Source organism: Telmatherina bonti (assembly GCF_933228915.1).
Source record: "Telmatherina bonti genome assembly, chromosome: 17".
NCBI classification, from domain to species: Eukaryota; Metazoa; Chordata; class Actinopteri; order Atheriniformes; family Telmatherinidae; genus Telmatherina; species Telmatherina bonti.
The window spans coordinates 32,921,415-32,941,120 of NC_136615.1; the positions used below are offsets into that span (position 1 = coordinate 32,921,415).

General features: G+C 44.0%; 1 protein-coding gene across 2 annotated transcripts; it reads right to left on the reverse strand.

Annotated features, from left to right (window-relative positions):
- Positions 1-6,514: 6,514 nt before the first annotated feature.
- prrc1 (proline-rich coiled-coil 1) lies at positions 6,515-17,804 on the reverse strand. Of its 2 annotated transcripts, none has more exons than XM_079256541.1 (9): positions 17,741-17,804; positions 15,937-16,069; positions 13,023-13,379; positions 10,335-10,480; positions 10,140-10,242; positions 9,888-10,051; positions 8,620-8,723; positions 8,438-8,540; positions 6,515-8,356 (listed from the first exon to the last, which is right to left on the reverse strand). In XM_079256541.1, exons 2-9 carry the CDS (start codon positions 16,028-16,030, stop codon positions 8,147-8,149), a joined length of 1,281 nt encoding a protein of 426 aa, XP_079112667.1. In that variant the 5' UTR covers positions 16,031-16,069; positions 17,741-17,804; the 3' UTR covers positions 6,515-8,146. The 2 variants fall into 2 exon arrangements, with proteins under 2 accessions (XP_079112667.1, XP_079112668.1); XM_079256542.1 differs by having other exon boundaries at positions 15,937-16,065; positions 17,741-17,756.
- Between the last annotated feature and the right edge of the window lie 1,902 nt (positions 17,805-19,706).

Below are 19,706 nucleotides of genomic sequence, written 5' to 3' on the forward strand. Positions count from 1 at the left end.
TGGTGCCTAAACATCGAGCACCTATGGGGGGGTCCCCAGCAACCCGACCCTTCCAAAGAGTTGCAGCTGACATCCTGGAACTACCGATGACATCAAGGGGAAACAGGTATGTGTTAGTAGTTGGAGACTACTTCACCAAGTTTGTAAACCTATATCCGCTCCATAACCAGACAGCCAAATCTGTAGCACAGTGTTTGTTTGAGGATTATGTGTTGTTGCATGGCATTCCAGAAACTATCCACAGTGACCAGGGCAGGCTATTTGAGGCTGAGATCATTCAGAAACTGTGCCAGCTTCTAGGAATTAAGAAAACACATACCACGCCTTATAACCCGAAGTCAGATGGGATGATTGAACGCTTTAATAGGACTCTTATAGACCAGCTGTCCAAGTCGCTGCTTACATACGGTGGTGAGTGGGATCAATATGTTAAACAGCTGGCATTTGCATACAACACTTCGGTCCACGTCTGCACGAACTACACCCCTTATTTTCTGACTCATGGACGGGAGGCCCGTGTCCCTGTAGATGTGTTACTGTCTTCTCAGATAGGACATCCTGAGCCCTCTGGGTCACATGAGGATTTTGCAACGTCGTTGGTGGAAAAGCTAAGGACTGCTTTTAGCGGAGCCAGGCTGCGTGGCGCTGAGGCACATGAGAGACAAAAACTTTATCATGACAAAGTGGCTCGACATCATCCATATGCAGTGGGAGATCTTGTTTGGCTGCATGATCCAACACAGGACCGCCTCAAGTTGGCTCCCCACTGGAAAGGACCATACAGAGTTCTGGCTGTGTTGGACACTCAAGGGGAATGTGGACTCACCTACCGCATTAGTGACCCCTCTAGCCTGGCAGAACAGATTGTTCATTATGACAGATTAAGACCTTACACGCTTCAGTTGCCCGTAGCCGACTCAGATGCACCCTCAGATTCCACGGCTCCTGTCCTTCGTCTTCAGGGTGCAGGAGCTTCTGAGGCCAGTGTCGCAGATGAGAACCTGGTTGCAGACGACTCAGGTACTGTTGTGGAAGCTGGAACTGAGAACTCACAATACAACATGTCTCGCTCAGGGAGAGTTCGGAGACCACCGGTTCATTTCAAGGACTTTGTTACATATCATTGAGATAGGTATCATATATATAATTTTTTTTTGTTTTGTTTAAGAGGAAGCCATGTTAAGTGTTAAATATGTGTGGCACGTCTGGCTGGGGGGGCTTTAAAATATATATTATTCCCCATCAAAAAAAAAAAAAAAAAAAAAAAAAAATTAAAATGTGAAACTTTTGTCTTGTTCTGCAAATTGTGTACGGTTCTGATGCTTATATACTATGGTGTATCAGTAGTATCTGGTGTACAACAGACTAGTATAGCATTGGTCTGCCTGTTGGGACTGTACACTGTAATTTCAGGGAATTATGGTGTCAGAGTTTTGCTTTGAACAGTTATTGCCGTAGTGTGCCACGGTTCCGAAACGTGGACGTTTCTTTTCGTGGGGTGGGAAGTATGTAAAAGAGTTAATGTGTTCGATAAACTGTGTTCCGGTGATTTTGTTTTGAAGGAGCCAGACCGGAAGTGTGCGCTGTGATGTGGTGGTAAAAAAAAAAAGGAGGGGACGGTAGGGAAATAAAGACGGCGGCTGTGCCAGTTCCGCAGAAACGCTCCGTGTCCTTATTTTGTACATTACAAGTATAGGCGCGCAAACGGGACGCTCGGTTACAGAATGATGGAATCTAGAAGGAAAACCTCCACCAGAACCTGAACTATGACCGAAAACCTCCATCAGAACCAGAACCAGGAAGCAAAACTTCCATCAGAACCAGAACCAGAAAGGAAAACCTCCATCAGAACCAGTAGGAATCAAACTGGACCTTGAGTATCTAGGCGGCTGATATGGTGTCTGCAGATTAGATCTATATTTTGTATCAGAACCAGTGAGCAGATGTGAGAACCCGATGATGGGTTCCGTTTCTCTGGTCTTTTTGAGGACAGAAGTATCAGGACTTGGGATAAGCATCAGTGACCTTCAGGATTATTGTAAAAACTCCATCAGAAGACCAGAATATGATGAAGTCTTTCTGAATCTTGTTGAGTCATCAGTCACCGTCTTCTCGATTTATTCTGATTTGCTTCCTGCTTCAAAATGGATGTTAAAATTGAGCTCAGAGCCCAAAATCACATGAAGATTTCTGGATTCATCTGCTGGTTTAACATTGCTGATGCCTCTCCAGATGTGCATCCTTGTTTCCAAACACGATAATTTCATGTTTGTCTTTATTTAGCAGAAGTTCTGGATCACCCTCATGGTCATGTGACTGAGACACGAACTGTCGGTTGGTCTGGGACCAGCTGGTGAGATGGTAAAATAGTACTGTCTAGGGGTGGGAAAATTGAATCGAAAATTGGGATTTTTTAAAACTTTAAAATGGATTTTTTTTTTTTTGTTAAAATTATCTCTTTTTTTCCAAATAAATAAAAATAATCTACTATAAAAAAATTTGTTACTTGTCTTCTTGGGCATTATAGCACCAGAATGATAGTCTGGCTACTGGGTTGTTTTTTCTGTTTTTAACTGAAACCAAGAAAAATTATGAGCAAAACAAGTTTTGTACATTTTTTTGTTTGTTTTTAATCTACAAAAATTAGTAATATCAAAGAAATACGAGAATCGCAGTTTATATCGAATCGGCACCCAAAAAATTCGGAATCGAGTCAAATAGGGACAGTAGTATATCATCACAGCTCTCATGCCGTCAGCAGAATCCGCTGAACCACAGTAGTCCCGGTATGAAGCCTTGGGGAACTTCGCATCATCCGTTTACAAACTAACACATAGTCGTGGCCATTAGGATCACATGCGGTGAACCTCGAGCTTAAACATCAACATGGATTTAAGGTTTCATCTGAACCACATTCTGCAGTCAGGTTTAAAGCAGGGGTGGGTAACTCTGGTCCTGCAGATGTTAGGAGTTTCCCTGCTGCAACACACCTGACTCAACTCAATGGGTAATTAGCAGACTGGTGCAGAGTGTAATGTCAAGCTCTGCAGTATTAATTCTGATGTGAATCAGGAGCGTTGGAGCAGGGAAACTGCTAAAATCTGCAGGCCCAGACTTGCCCACATTGCCTTAGGGGGTGAAAGTGAACGGCACAATGTTGAAGTGTTGTTCCTCCTCAGGATGTTACCTGTCCTACACATTTTACACACCAACACCTCCAGCAGGCAGCTTGAGAACATTCACATCCTTAGTTATCGTTGGTCTGTTGTCTTGTGGCGAGCACAAACGTGATTACTCTCCGTTTTACCAGTTCCAAAGAAGCCGGGACATTGTGCATCCATCCATCCATCTTCTACCGCTTATCCGGGGTCGTGTCGCGGGGGCAGCAGCACAAGCAGGGAAGCCCAGACTTCCCTCTTTCCAGTCACATTTGCCAACATTCCCAGGCCAGCCCAGAGATATAATCCCTCCAGCGTGTCCTGGGTCTTCCCCGGGGTCTCCTCCCAGAGGGACGTGCCTGGAACACCTCACCAGGGAGGTCCAGGAGGCATCCTGACCAGATGCCCGAGCCACCTGAACTGGCTCCTCTAGAGGCGGAGGAGCAGCGGCTCTACTCTGATCTCCTCCCGGATGATCGAGCTCCTCACCCTATCTCTAAGGGAGAGCCCGGCCACCCTGCGGAGGAAACTCATTTCAGCTGCCTGTATGCCAGATCTCTTTCTATCGGTCACGACCCACAGCTCATGACCATAGGTGAGGGTAGGAACGTAGATCGACTGGTAAATCAAGAGCTTTGGCTTCTGGCTCAGCTCCTTCTTCACAATGACAGACCGGCGCAGAGTCCGCATTACTGCAGACGCCGCACTGATCCGTATGTCGATCTCACGCTCCATCCTTCCCTCACCAGTGAACGTGACCCCGACATACAGGGACTCCTCCACTTGAGGCAGGACCTGACTCCTGACCCGGAGAGGGTAATCCACCCTATTCCAGTTGAGAACCAGTAATTTTGTGGAAATATCAGCTCATTCTGAATATCAGCGTTTCAGCATCCGGTTCTCATATGATGGAGCTTCAAACTGCATGTTCAGGTGTTCACACACGTTGATTTCCGGACTTCTCCTGAGTCCATGCAGTCAGTGCAGGGCTGCGTTCATGTCAATGTGAAGCAAAATTTCTTTGCAACACCATTTCTTAATCTATAGCAGATTTAATGTAGTTCTGGAGGGAAACAGTTATTTTTTCATAATTGGGTTAAAACCAACAGAACATGAAGTGACAGGAGATAAAATACCTTTTATTTAACAATAAGATCAGTATGAGGTTATAAAATTACTCAGAGGACACTGGACAGAGTATGAGAGGAGCAGAAAACCTGTCGAGGCCATCACTGATCCATCAGGACACCATTATTTATTTATTTGAAAAGGCACATTTATAAAACAAAACGTTCATTTTTCTTCTCTGACAGCATCGTGACCTGGAGCGACAGGAAACTATACCCTTCTAAATCTAATTAAACTGTCGCCAGGTTATCCACAGGTCAGATGTTCTACAGGAGCAGCCGCAAAGCAGAAACAAACTCATGTCGTGAGTCATGTGACGTCTACATCTCTGTCCCTGCTGCAGGAAACAAGACTGAGGACGAACAAGGAGTGGACACAGCTGCCACAGCACACACATCGAGCCGCTTTCATTTCCCAGTTCAGCACCTAATGCAAAAATCTGCTCCCGTAACCTGATCAGCGAGGAGAAGATGACAAGAAGATGACTCTCTTTTCTGGTTTTACTTTTTTCATGTGACAAAAAGAAAAAGGCGCAAAGCAAAAGTTTGGGATTCAAATGGTTAGTTTTTGGGAAATATGACAGTTTGAAGATGTTTTCTGTAGAAGAAATGACCACAGCTTGGACTGGGTCGACTGGACTGGGGGGAAGGTACTATCATGGGAGTGGCAGACCGTCAGGCCCGTCTCTGATTTGCTCCCGATCATCCTCGACTCTTCCCAGTGAAACTATCCCTGTGACGTTAGCTGCAACGCAACTCCACAACATGATTAATCCACCCCCGTGCTGAAGAGCTGGACCAGTATCCTCCAACATGCCCATCTTTAGTCGGTAGAGCCACAAGTCTAGAGTCTGTTGGATCCTCCTGAAGGTCTTTACTCGGTAGAGCCACAAGTCTAGAGTCTGTTGGATCCTCCTGAAGGTCTTTACTCGGTAGAGCCACAAGTCTAGAGTCTCCTGGATCCTCCTGAAGGTCTTTACTCGGTAGAGCCACAAGTCTAGAGTCTGTTGGATCCTCCTGAAGGTCTTTACTCGGTAGAGCCACAAGTCTAGAGTCTGTTGGATCCTCCCGAAGGTCTTTACTCGGTAGAGCCACAAGTCTAGAGTCTGTTGGATCCTCCCGAAGGTCTTTACTCGGTAGAGCCACAAGTCTAGAGTCTGTTGGATCCTCCTGAAGGTCTTTACTCGGTAGAGCCACAAGTCTAGAGTCTGTTGGATCCTCCTGAAGGTCTTTACTCGGTAGAGCCACAAGTCTAGAGTCTCCTGGATCCTCCTGAAGGTCTTTACTCGGTAGAGCCACAAGTCTAGAGTCTGTTGGATCCTCCTGAAGGTCTTTACTCGGTAGAGCCACAAGTCTAGAGTCTCCTGGATCCTCCTGAAGGTCTTTACTCGGTAGAGCCACAAGTCTAGAGTCTGTTGGATCCTCCTGAAGGTCTTTACTCGGTAGAGCCACAAGTCTAGAGTCTGTTGGATCCTCCCGAAGGTCTTTACTCGGTAGAGCCACAAGTCTAGAGTCTGTTGGATCCTCCCGAAGGTCTTTACTCGGTAGAGCCACAAGTCTAGTGTCTCCTGGATCCTCCTGAAGGTCTTTACTCGGTAGAGCCACAAGTCTAGAGTCTGTTGGATCCTCCCGAAGGTCTTTACTCAGTAGAGCCACAAGTCTAGAGTCTGTTGGATCCTCCTGAAGGTCTTTACTCGGAGTCTGTTGGATCCTCCTGAAGGTCTTTACTCGGTAGAGCCACAAGTCTAGAGTCTGTTGGATCCTCCTGAAGGTCTTTACTCGGTAGAACCACAAGTCTAGAGTCTGTTAGATCCTCCTGAAGGTCTTTACTCGGTAGAGCCACAAGTCTAGAGTCTGTTGGATCCTCCTGAAGGTCTTTACTCGGTAGAGCCACAAGTCTAGAGTCTGTTGGATCCTCCTGAAGGTCTTTACTCGGTAGAGCCACAAGTCTAGAGTCTGTTGGATCCTCCTGAAGGTCTTTACTCGGTAGAGCCACAAGTCTAGAGTCTCCTGGATCCTCCTGAAGGTCTTTACTCGGTAGAGCCACAAGTCTAGAGTCTGTTGGATCCTCCCGAAGGTCTTTACTCGGTAGAGCCACAAGTCTAGTGTCTCCTGGATCCTCCTGAAGGTCTTTACTCGGTAGAGCCACAAGTCTAGAGTCTGTTGGATCCTCCCGAAGGTCTTTACTCAGTAGAGCCACAAGTCTAGAGTCTGTTGGATCCTCCTGAAGGTCTTTACTCGGAGTCTGTTGGATCCTCCTGAAGGTCTTTACTCGGTAGAGCCACAAGTCTAGAGTCTGTTGGATCCTCCTGAAGGTCTTTACTCGGTAGAACCACAAGTCTAGAGTCTGTTAGATCCTCCTGAAGGTCTTTACTCGGTAGAGCCACAAGTCTAGAGTCTGTTGGATCCTCCTGAAGGTCTTTACTCGGTAGAGCCACAAGTCTAGAGTCTGTTGGATCCTCCTGAAGGTCTTTACTCGGTAGAGCCACAAGTCTAGAGTCTCCTGGATCCTCCTGAAGGTCTTTACTCGGTCTTCCAGACCTCAGCTTTTCATCCAGGATGAAACGGCTGCTGACCTATTTCCACACTTTTACATTGTTACTGTAAAGTGGACAAAATAAGGATAATAAACTTCTGTAGTTTGATTCTTAAAGGTCAATGAGGACTTTTTCAAAAACCTTTTTTACCTTTTGTTCCCCATATTGGATGATTATTCATAAGAAAATGTTTGAAACTCTAATTTCTATTTGTCTTCAAGGTCATCGGGACACCAGGACTTCATTTTTCTGCCCTTAGAGCTGCTTTTAAAACTTTATCTTTTTCCACTTTGTTCCACTAAAAGCATTTAGTCTACTACAGTCTTAATTAAAAATACCAAATATGTAAATATTCTAATTATTTTAACCCTTCAAATGCCAGCTTGATTGCATGATGATACTGTTGTTTATGTGTAAAAAAAAAAAAAAAAAAACACATAAAAGAGTTTTTATTACTAAATAACACATTAGAAGGATTGGGATATTATTTAAAGATTAAAATATTTTTCACAAATTGTTAGTACATATAAAAGTAATAGAAATGTAATCTCAAAGCTCTAAAACACGTCTTTAATGGGAAATCTTATTCTTTGTTTTGCCATTCCATCTAAACAGTAAAAATATGTTATTCAATCAGCATTTTAAGTGTTAAAATAATGCAAATAATTACGCCGTTTCGTCATTTTAATAAACATGAATCTTTTTACGTCATATCGTTTTTTTATGTGGACTTTTTGTCCTCTGTTGGCCTGAGATGTTGGGAAATTGACCATATGTTGGTTAAAATGCTGAAAATGGTCATTTTTTTATTTATTTCATCTTCCACTCGCTGAATTATTGATGGGAACAGAGATTTTACCAGCTTCAGATGCCTCTGTAGACCCCGTTAACCCTGAATCCTGCAGTATGGTGCAGAGATGCTGACGTGGAGGTTTTATTTACAGCAGGGGGGGGCGGCACAAAGCCCAGCCAGGAATGGGAGGATACTGGTTTCTTGTACACTGAACCCAGTCATCAGGGTGTCTGCCCACTGATCTGAGCTGATAACTGGAGTGCAACTGGGAGACATGAGACCTCGCTAACAGGGCGAAAACATCACAAGTTAATGACGTCCATGTAAATGACGATGATGAGGAGGATGAAGACGTGGTTACTTTATACTTTCTTTAAAGCGTGAGACGATATTAATTTAATAAGTAACACACGGGAATGTGGCACCGATGTAAAAACCTTTACAGAAATTAGTCGCCGCGACGGGACAGATGGGGGGTAGACACTGTCCCGTCAGCGGGTTTATCCTCCAGTACGGCTCCATCTCTTTGCTTCACAAAGTCCTGGGAGGCAGCTGCTGCTTGTAGAGTCCAGCCAGAGCTCTGGCAGCACTCTGGATCATCTGTCGCTGGCTCATTCCCGTCACGGCCTGGTGCCAGTCCGTCCTGCTCATGTTGGGCAAGCTGCGCTCCAGGACCTCCCCCACCGTAACCACCAGGCCGGACCAGCGCAGACTGTAGTCAGGAGGGGTCAGGGACTGAGCCTGCATGGGGTCACAAACCAGTGTGATCATGTTCAACCTTCATCAGAGCTAATAAACAGGATAAATGTGAGGCTGATGTACCTGCTGGATGTGATCCAGAGCTAGAGGGGTCGCCTGAGTAAAGACCTCCATGTGGATGCCGTGACCAGGGTCATCCAGGATCAAACAGCCAATGTCAAACCACCTGGAGACGAGACAGGAGGACATTCAGCTTCTCCATGTAGGACACGGACATGAAAGTGTCTCTGAGGTCTCCATCTTACTTATCAGGGAAAAGTTCCGCGATGAAGTTTTCCAAGGAGACCACCGGTTGCTTCTCATGAATCACACCGGCTCGACGCAGGCTGTCGATGCGTTCCTGAGCGCCCTGCGAACGTCACAGATTTACATCAGAAACTGATCTAACGTTCCCCCAGAAAGTGTTTTACACCCAAACCATGCTCAGTCATTGCTGTTATTAACCTCAGCATTATTATTATCTTTATTTACTGAATCCTCAGTATTACTGGTTCTCAGCTGGAGAACGGTGGATTGCCCTCTTCAGGTCGGCAGTCAGGTCCTGCCTCAAGTGGAGGAGTTTAAATATCTCGGGGTCTTGTTCACGCGTGAGGGAAGGATGGAGCTGAAGGAGCTGAGCCAGAAGGCGAAGCTCTCGATTTACCAGTCGATCTACGTTCCTACCCTCACCTATGGTCATGAGCTGTGGGTCGTGAATGAAAGAACGAGATCTCGTATACAGGCGGCTGAAATGAGTTTCCTCCGCAGGGTGGCCGGGCTCTCCCTTAGAGATAGGGTGAGGAGCTCGGTCATCCGGGAGGAGATCAGAGTAGAGCTGCTGCTCCTCCTCATGGAGAGGAACCAGTTCAGGTGGCTCGGGCATCTGGTCAGGATGCCTCCTGGATGCCTCCCTGGTGAGGTGTTCCAGGCACGTCCCTCTGGGAGGAGACCCCGGGGAAGACCCAGGACACGCTGGAGGGATTATATCTCTCGGCTGGCCTGGGAACGCCTTGAGACCCCCCCCGCAGAGTGTGGCTGGGGAGAGGGGACTCTGGGCTTCCTTGCTTAGGCTGCTGCCTCTGCGATTCGATCCCAGATAAGCGGTAGAAAATGGATGGATGGATGGATTTACTGCATCATCCAGCGTAACATCATGTATTGCATTTAATAATTTTCCAAGTAATTATAATATTAGGTTCCATGGAGCGCATGGTGACTATTATTACTGTCATTATTGTCATCAGTGCATTATTATAACTGTACAAGTGGTAATTATATGATGTACAGTATGGTTCTGGTATTTCCTAATAATAATTGTTACTGAAACTATAATAACTTCATTTTATGAATGTATTGAGGTATGGATAAGGGATGGGCTTTAAGGTTTCATTGTCTCTGCTCATTTTTGGGGTTTTCTCTGCATCATCTCATAAATGCAAATGAAAAGAAATTATTTAAAAGCAAAGAAAGATTAAATTGAAGAGATTTCTGTTAATTCCTGTAACTTTAGTAAAGCGAACTGGTATGAACCCACCTTGACACCAGCGGCGTAGCCCACCGGTTGGGGGGCAATGTTGGACTGACCAGGCTCACCGGTCACCATCGCCATCCCAAAGACTTCCTGGAAGGCGTCTCTGACCGCTTCTACGTTCATCTCCTTATCTGAGGCCACCACGATATCGATGTCTCCCCCGGACTCTGGAAATCCACCAAACGGAGACAAGAATGGAGGATGTGGGAATGTTGCTGGTTACTATGGTGATGAGGAAAGAAGGGGTCCACTCACTGATGTACGGGGCCATGCCAGGGTCCAGCGTGGTGATCATAGACTCCACAGAGTGTTTGGTTTTATCCAGGACGGTCTTCACTACGGGGTTACCTGCTACTCCCTGCAGACACACACACACACGTTAACACACCCCCACACACGCTGACTTTATGGACTATACCTTCTGTCCCATCATTGTGGGACGAATGCTACCTTAAAAAAGCCCCAGATGCCCCCGCTAGCGTTGGTATCTCCAGACACCCAGGGATCCTCCTGCTCCTCTGGGAAGGTGATGGGGGAGGCAGGATCCAGACCTCTGCTCATGGCAGGCTGCTGGACCATGGTGCTGGATACCATTCCTGGAGGAATAAAACAGGAGAACATGGAACTACAAAAAGGACGGTGGTTCAGTAACTTTGAAACTGTAAATACGAGTACGGGTCCCAATAAACTCCAGGTCAGGGGTGTTGAATTTGGTCCTACGAGATCCAAAATCCAGTAGGTTTTCCATGCATTTCTGGTTCAACATTCCTCAATCAGATTAAATGGATCCAACAGCCTATCAGGTTCTGCACAAAGATTCATATGACTCAGCTGTGTTGGAGCAGGGACACATGGAAAATCTGCTGGATTGCAGCCCACGAAGGACAGAAGTGAAAACCCCTGATCTGGATAAAGCTTTACAAATCCAGAAACGTTTGTCCCAGAACCCCTCATCCCTGATGACGGCCAGGTTTCTGGATCTCAACGGTCTCCTTTCTCCAACCTGGCTTGATCATTGGGCCGACTTTAGATCTTATTGATCCGTTTTCTCTTCTGCTGTCTTGCTATTTTTTTTTTATACATTTTCTGTTCATGTGCTTCCAGTTTCAGTCTTTTGCAGCGTAGATGATGTCCGTCTTCTTTTCTGTGGGTCTGTAAAATCTTTTTACAGACTAGGAAGACACCAAGGTCGTCAAATAAATACCAGCACTGGATCAGGGAGGCCATAGATTCACAAACCTGACCGTCATCCCGTTTGAAGGAGTCTACACCTAATCACGGCTGCCAGTAGGGGGCAGTGTTACCCTGCCGTCTAGTAGACCTGAGAAAGACTACAAGAAGTAGCTGGAACAAGCCGAGATAAATCAGGACTTTAACTGTTATTTTACATCTGATCTGACCACGTTGAACACTTTGTAACAAAACATCCTCATTCTGGTGTTTCACACATTCCAGATCCATATTCAGACTCCCAACAGGAACGATCACCCGGCACCCCCTCAGAGCAGGACGGTCTTAGTTTGTATAAATCATGTTAGTAAGACAGAAAAATTAAGGTATTCTGTCACTTCCAATTTAAGAATAAAGAAGGAAATTATGACTTTACCATGATTTTATCACCTTTTCATCCAGTTAGGAAAAAAAAACATGGTTTATCAACGGAATATCACCATCCTGCCAAGAAATACCAGGATATGTTTTTGCTTCATACCAAAACATTACTTAATCCACCACAGAAATAATCTGGAGGGTTTTGGTCGGATCCATCAGGAAACAAAAACGTGATTCATGTGTCATTGAAAGCTGTATTATTTCTTCCAATAGGGAGTATCGTTTAGAAGGGGCGGGGATTCAAAGTTGATGTGTTGCAACGAAAAGAAAACTTGATATAACTCCCACATTAAACAACATATCTGTTCCAAATTTCCTACATATGATGCCAGACATTTCCTTAACATGTTTGCATATCAATAATTGGATTATAAGTTAGCCCTGCCCCCTGATGAGAGGAAGTGACCCATTTTAAGGCCAACTGACCTGATGTGTAGTCTGGTTGCTGGTTAGGTCGACAGAAGCATGGGAGATGGTAAAGTAGGCCGCCAGTAGGCCGAGCAGCGCTGTAGGCGTGAGGGCCTCCAATGCTGCTTGGTGCTTGAATTATCTGACTGAAACCCGTTTGTTCATACAAATGACAAGTCTTCCAGTAGTCAAACAGCTCTGCAGGGTTCTGTGTTTGGACCATAGACTGGATATAAAGAGATGGACAGAGCCTCCGTGATGTCACCCGTAGGTTTCTGAAGAGCTGAATTGAAGCTCGGTGGGCGGTTCCTACCATCACCATCTTGGCAGGGGCATGTGCGTCGTCTCACCCGGAAAATACAAATATGGGCAAAGAGGTGAGAGGGGGGTTGTGAGCGTCATGGTGGATGATTGACATTGAGCAAACTCTGAGCTGCCTGCAACTAAGAGCTAACCAAGCTAACCCAAAGATAACAGAAGCTAACCAGCTAATGGAGGTAAGCGGGCTAAAGCTAAGTCACGTTGCTAACCGGCTAAAAACCGCGGTTGTTCTACGTTCTTACTTGTAGCGGGAGATCGGTTTGGTTCGGTAGCTCGGTTAGCTCTTAGCTACAGAAAGTTTGGATTTCCCTGGATGTCAATCATCCACCATGACGCTCACAGCCCCTCTCTCAGCTCCACCTCTTTGCCCATATTTGTATTTTCCGGGCGAGACGACACGCGTAACGCTGCCAAGATGGCGATGATAATCCGCCCACCGAGCTTCAATTCAGCTCTTCAGAAACATGCGGATGACGTCACGGAGGCTCCGCCCATCTTTTTTATACAGCCTATAGTCTTTTTCCTCTGACTTATCACGATATATGTCACAGGGCCAGCGGAGTTATGGTCTGACGTCCCAGGATGTTCATCCTATTTCCATCAGTCCGTTGGGAGCTCTGGAGGAAGACGGTTTCCTTTCTGTTCAGTCATGATGGAAAATGCTACAACAGGACTGGAAACCCTCTAACATGACGTCATCACGGGGAACTTGTTCCCCCTCTCCCTGCATTTTCTCTTAATCTAACATTCACTGCCTGTGTAAATAAACACACCTGACAGAGGAGGTGAGGGTCTCACCTGGCATGGTTGACGGGCTGGAGAAGGTTGGCATCAGCGGTGTCTGAGGTGTTCGCATGGCGTGTCCTCGTGTGATGTCATAACCTGCGCTCATGGAGAAGCTGGATGTAGGCGGACCTACGGGAGGGGCCGACATGCCGGCTGCTGGAGGAAGTCGGATGGAGGAGGTCATGGGTGGCAAAGAGGGGGAGGCGGAGGGAGGGAAAGGAGGGCCACTTGTGAAGGGAGCAGGCGGCAACTGGGAGGGGAGGGGAGAAGGCGTGGTCAGAGGACCGCTGAGGGAGGGTACAGCAGGGAGGGGGGCGGAGCCAATGGAGACAGAGCTGCTGCCCGGGACAGACAGAGGACTGGACAGACCTGGAGGACAAACAGAGTCACGTGTCACTTCCACGTTCCCACCAGTAACATGAAGCAGACGCCAACATTCCCATCAGGACAGTCCGCTAGACTCGGTCCAGTTGGGGACTCGGCTCAGCTGTAGGGGGGTGTATCCATGCCGACCGAGGTCGCATTCACGCTGCACTTTGGTCAAACCAGTCAAACCATTAGAATAATAAATCCCAATTCCCACCAGAGGTGGCGCTGCACTAGTATTTAGCAGAAGAGAGGACAAGAGTGGCATGAAGAAGAAAACTGTTTCCTCCACCTGCCAGTTAAACATGGAGACCAAACTATGGCTGTTTGGGGTTTTTATTGTGTCTTATGCAAGTATCCTGCAGAAATCCACTGCAACAATGGACGCAGTATGAACACCAGACGAGGCAGAGGACCCTTAACGCCATCGCTATGGATTTACCCACAATGCAACGCTACACCACATTCAGGCAGGGACTTGGTTTGTAGTCTGCTTCCTGTATTTGGTCCGATTGTAACGGTCCGGGTCCGAATCAGAATTTGTTTGGTGCGTTCACATTTCCTCAAACGAACCGACTTTCCGAGCAAACGGACCAGGATTCAGAAAAGGTGTGAATTGGTGGAAGTTTAAACCAGTTTGATTAAACCCTGTTCTACCCAGTTCATCATCACTGTATTTATGTACTAGAATGCCATTTCATGGGAAAGTTAATCCATCCAGGTTCGGATGTTTCCTCGGTCTCCATCCAGCTCCGCCAGACGAACCAACACCAGCCATGAAGATGGAAGCAGGAAAAATACACATTTACAGCCAAGTTCCAAACATGGAAACAAAAACAGATTTTTCATTAAATCATATTTTATTCCCAGTAGCAGGAAAACTACGTTCAGACGACGAAACGGAAACAGTTTGTTATTTCATGGCAGAAACAGAAGAAGATTAACTGGAACATGACTGGTTTAACTGGCATCATGTCAGTGACATGACTGGTTTAACTGGTAACAGGTCAGTAACATGACTGGTTTAACTGGCATCATGTCAGTGACATGATTGGTTTAACTGGTAACAGGTCAGTAACATGACTGGTTTAACTGGTAACAGGTCAGTAACATGACTGGTTTAACTGGCATCATGTCAGTGACATGATTGGTTTAACTGGGAACAGGTCAGTAACATGACTGGTTTAACTGGTAACAGGTCAGTAACGTGACTGGTTTAACTGGCAACAGGTCAGTAACATGACTGGTTTAACTGGTAACAGGTCAGTAACATGACTGGTTTAACTGGGAACAGGTCAGTAACATGACTGGTTTAACTGGTAACAGGTCAGTAACATGACTGGTTTAACTGGTAACAGGTCAGTAACATGACTGGTTTAACTGGTATAAGGACAGTGATGTGACTGGTTTAACTGGCAACAGGTCAGTAACATGACTGGTTTAACTGGTAACAGGTCAGTAACATGACTGGTTTAACTGGTAACAGGTCAGTAACATGACTGGTTTAACTGGTATAAGGACAGTGATGTGACTGGTTTAACTGGTAACATGTCAGTAACATGACTGGTTTAACTGGCAACAGGTCAGTAACAGCACTGGTTTAACTGGTAACATGTCAGTAACATGACTGGTTTAACAGGTTAAAGTTCAGTGATATGACTGGTTTAACTGGCAACAGGTCAGTAACATGACTGGTTTAACTGGTAACAGGTCAGTAACGTGACTGGTTTAACTGGTAACAGGTCAGTAACATGACTGGTTTAACTGGTAACAGGTCAGTAATATGACTGGTTTAACTGGTAACAGGTCAGTAACATGACTGGTTTAACTGGTAACAGGTCAGTAACATGACTGGTTTAACTGGTAACAGGTCAGTAATATGACTGGTATGAAAGGAGCATTTCAGAGAGGCAGTGTCTCTCAGATGGAAGGTGAACAGAGCTTCACCAATCTGAAACAAACTGCATTAAATAAACTGACAGAAAATGTTCCTCAATGTATATAAAGCGAGGAGTTTAGAGTTCCCACTATCTACAATGAATTATATCATCTAAATATTCAGAGAATCAGGAGGAATCCCTGTGTGCAGGGGACAAGGAGAAAGCCGACGTTACACAATGCTAAACATCACTTTGTATGTTTTACAGACATGTTGCTGCATCAGATTCACCATTAGCTCATATTTTCTATCATATGATCAAACGTCCCAGTTTCATCATCTGATATGTTGTTTATCTTTTACTGGGAATAAAATATGTTGATGAGATTTGTGTTTATTTACGTTTTGACCTTTCAGGAATCGGGTTTGTATCAGACTATCGATCATAAAGTCCTCATCCGGGATGAAGATAACAGGTGTTAGCAGCATATGTTCCATGTTTGCAGCATATGAAGGGATTGTTTCATGAAGCAGCAATTAAACATTTACAGAAAATTTCACAAGTTTTCTAAAATGTTGACCTTATTGTAGATCTGATTGGATGTTAGTCTGTGGGCAACATTTCTTTGTTATCGTTTCTAACACCAAAGTAAAGTAAATAAAGTATGAACAAAGTCTCACCTGTGGTGATGGGGGGGCAGCTGACGGCAGCAGCCACCGTCAGAGTCGTCGGGCTGGCTGGAGGAGTCGTCTCAATCCCACTTTCTTCCATCATCTTCTCAGACGTGCAGATTAACTTCAGCCTGGAATCTGGCTGCAACAAAGCGGAAGGAATCAGGACTTCTGGGAACATTTATGGCTTAATGTCAACAAGCTGCAGGAAGGAGGACATGAGGAAGCGATGCAGACATGTCGTAATGAAAAACATGTAATTATGATTTCAGACCTGGAACAGGTTTTAACTTCACTGTCTGCTGAAACTGGAACACAGAGCTGATGTGTGCACGATGTGTCCACAATAACACCGTTATTTATCACATTTTCATCATAAGAGACCTCTGTTTTACCCTGGAAAAGATGAGGAAGCCACTTCCTGTCCAACTTTCCACCAATCAGAGAGCTTAAAAGATAATGGTCCTCTATGGCTGGAAAAAGCCAAAAAGCAGCTGAGGTGGAGGTGCTTTGGTGAGGATAGCAGGTAGATAGTAGCAGGAAGACGTGTGGAAACATGGAAACTGTGTGTGTGTGTGTGTTTCAGACGTGAGAGAATGATGAAAAGGCTTGGTCACTGCTGTTCTGGTTACTTTTTATGCTGCTTTATCTGTTCATACATTCATTTTACATCATTTTAGTCTCAGAATCTGACAGCTGAGGCTGAAAACATCACGTTTCCATGGAAACGTCACGTCTGTGTGGAAACGTTGTTTGCGTGGAAAGCTTATCTTTATCTTATTTAAGCCAACAGGACCACGTCATCTGCAAAGAGCAGGAACCCAATCCTGATGCCACCCAGCTGGATCCCCTCAACACCTCGGCTGCGCCTAGAAACTCTGAAAATTAAGCTATAAATTCCAGTGTGGATAACTGGTGTAAAATATTTTCTGTGATGTCGGACCCAAACAGGTTTTTTGTTTTGTTTTGTTTTTTTTCTTACAAGGTTTGGTTTCATAAAGCTGGAGTCAGGAAGGAACCTGGCGTCCAACGCTTTGATAAAGATTGGTCACTGGTTGGATACAACACATCATATAGCAGGAAAACATTCCACCTTAAGAGACGCAGGTAAGCTGCATACATCCTGCTCTCTCTCACACACACACACACATACATACACACACACACACTCGGACTGAATGTTTACTTTGCCTGATGATGTGGAAGAGGTAAACTCACTGTTTCCCTTCACTTTTCTGTCCAGTTTGAATTAATAAAAACAAACTTTATTGACAGCAGACGGAACGTTCAGACTGGTTCTGGAGGACTAGGATCGGTTCTGAAGGACTAGTATCGGTTCTGGAGGACTAGGACCGGTTCTGAAGGACTGGGACCGGTTCTGGAGGACTGGGACCTGTCCCGGATCCTGGATCTGTGCTGGGTCTAAAAGAACGAGTACTGAGGCCAAACTTGCTACCCTCCAGCTGATCTGTCCCTAGACCTCCACGATCCAGATACTTCAGTTGTCCGTGCGTGCAAAGTGCACGTGCTTTGATAGTAGAAACAGAATAGAATCCACTTATTTTTCCTTGCTGCACGTACATCACGCAAAGACCAGCCCAAAACCCTCCTCTGGTCCGGACTTTCCTCAGTATCTGGGTCACTTCAGGGTTCCGCTGCAGGTTTTCCTGATCAGCTGATGCACGTGCGATTTTTCTTTTCCACTCCATAAATCTGACAGGACCAAACGCAGGCTGGCAGGTTCGGAAACAAACACAGTTCTGGGTGAAAGGAGTCGGTAAGGACCGATTCGGGTCGGTTTTGAACTACTCACCAGCTAACCGGATCAGCTCTGCTCACCCATGAAGAATCAACCACCGACAACTTTTGATGACGTCGGCTGTTGCCACGTCTGCTTGATCGTGACTCCGCCCCTTTGCCGGGTCGGCGCGGCATTCATGGCCAGCAGGGAAATCAGAGCTTCTACTGCCTACGAATGAAATTACCCCAAATAAACCCCGTTTATGTGTGTTTGTTTTTTTGTGGAACTTCAGTCTTACAGTAATCACAGTTGAAAATTTGAAAAACAAACAAACAGAAACAAAAAGAGAGGAAAAACGATTCATGGTTTCAAGAAACTGCACCCAATATTTTATAAATCTACATATATATCTATATATAGATATATAAATATAAGTGTGTGTGTGTGTGTATATATATATATATATATATATATATATATATATATATATATATATATATATATATATATATATTCACACACATTTATATACATACATACACACACTAAAATTATATCTATCTATCTATATATCTATATATATATCTATCTATCTATCAATATCTATCTATATATATATATATATATATATATAATTTTAGTGTGTGTATGTATGTATATAAATGTGTGTGAATATATATATATATATATATATATATATATATATATATATATATATATATATATATATATATATATATATATATATATATATATAAACTAGATGTCTTCTCTTCATTGATTGTTTGTACCTGCTGGTTAGTAAAGATTCTTTATTTGGAAAACTTAGACTAGAATTTTCCTGTCTTGATTTTTTTCATCATTCTGCCTTTTACATTGTAAATCTGTACCAAATTATTCATATTCCATTAGAATATCAAAGGAAGTAACCTGAGGCTTTATTGTTCATTTATTTCTTTATTTAAACGAGGTTCATTGCTGTCTTTTGGCAAAGAACTGCTTCCAAACCCCGGAGCTCCAAACAGCAGGACAACTCCTAGAACGCAGCATTTCCTGAGCGCGTGTGTTCATTTTTGTTTTGTTTGTAAAACTTTTTATGTTATTGTTTATTTTCATTTCAGGAAACACTGATAATTATGTACAAGTCTATTTTACTTTTTTTTTTTATGTGTTTGATTGTTTTTTTTTATTTTATTGAAGTATTTTGGGGAAAAAGTTTAATTCTGTTCCTAAAAACTTTATTGGATAAATTTATAACAAAAGTGATGAAAAACAATAAAGAATAGTGAGGGGTTTTTTTCAAGGAGAAAATAAACGGATGCTGGCATTTCAATTTTATTATAATCAGTGAATTAGTGATGGATTACTTTTTTCTTAATTTTAGGGACACTTCTTCCCTTCAACCAGGTGTGGACATCAAACCATAATGTAAACATATAAACGTGTTCTTTAAAGTTCTTTAGTAAAACATTTATTACTCATTACACAAAGGTGTTTTTCTTCACTGGAAACTTGAGATAACGTGGTTTTTAATTAATTTATCAAGTTTATGGCATGTTTTCTGCAAAATATTAATGATTTTATTTCTTGGTATGTTAATTTGTTGTGAAAAATCTAAAAAAAATAACTAATTTTCTTTTACAGATAGTAGAACATTTTAAACAGAAACAGGAGCCAGATGGGAAGAATTTAATAATGTAGCTTCATATTTTAATTATAAATATTGATTAAGGAAGATCTCATACCCTTCTATACTACTCTTATGAAAATAACCTAAATGAAGCAGTCGGAGGGTATTTTAAGTTAGAAAAACAGACATTGTGACAGAAATTATTTCTTTTATTAATATTCTACTGAACCTACCAGCATCATGTGATCAGTGAGCTGAAAAGTTGCACATCTGTTCGCTCAGCTGAGAAAAAATAAACTAACTTCATCAAGATTACAGGTTTCACATGGTTGGGTCAGAATAAAGCGACAAAACAGCAGAAACCGTGATTTTACTGACTATAATGTTGATTATAATCCCTTCTTATCA

Coding starts and splice junctions, on each gene's coding strand:
- prrc1 (XM_079256541.1), bottom strand. CDS start 16,030: ATGATGGAAGAAAGTGGGATTGAGACGACTCCTCCAGCCAGCCCGACG. Junction 10,243..10,334: donor GCATCTGGGGCTTTTTTAAG/GTAGCATTCGTC, acceptor GTGTGTCTGCAG/GGAGTAGCAGGTAACCCCGT. Junction 8,357..8,437: donor CTCTGGATCACATCCAGCAG/GTACATCAGCCT, acceptor GACCCCATGCAG/GCTCAGTCCCTGACCCCTCC.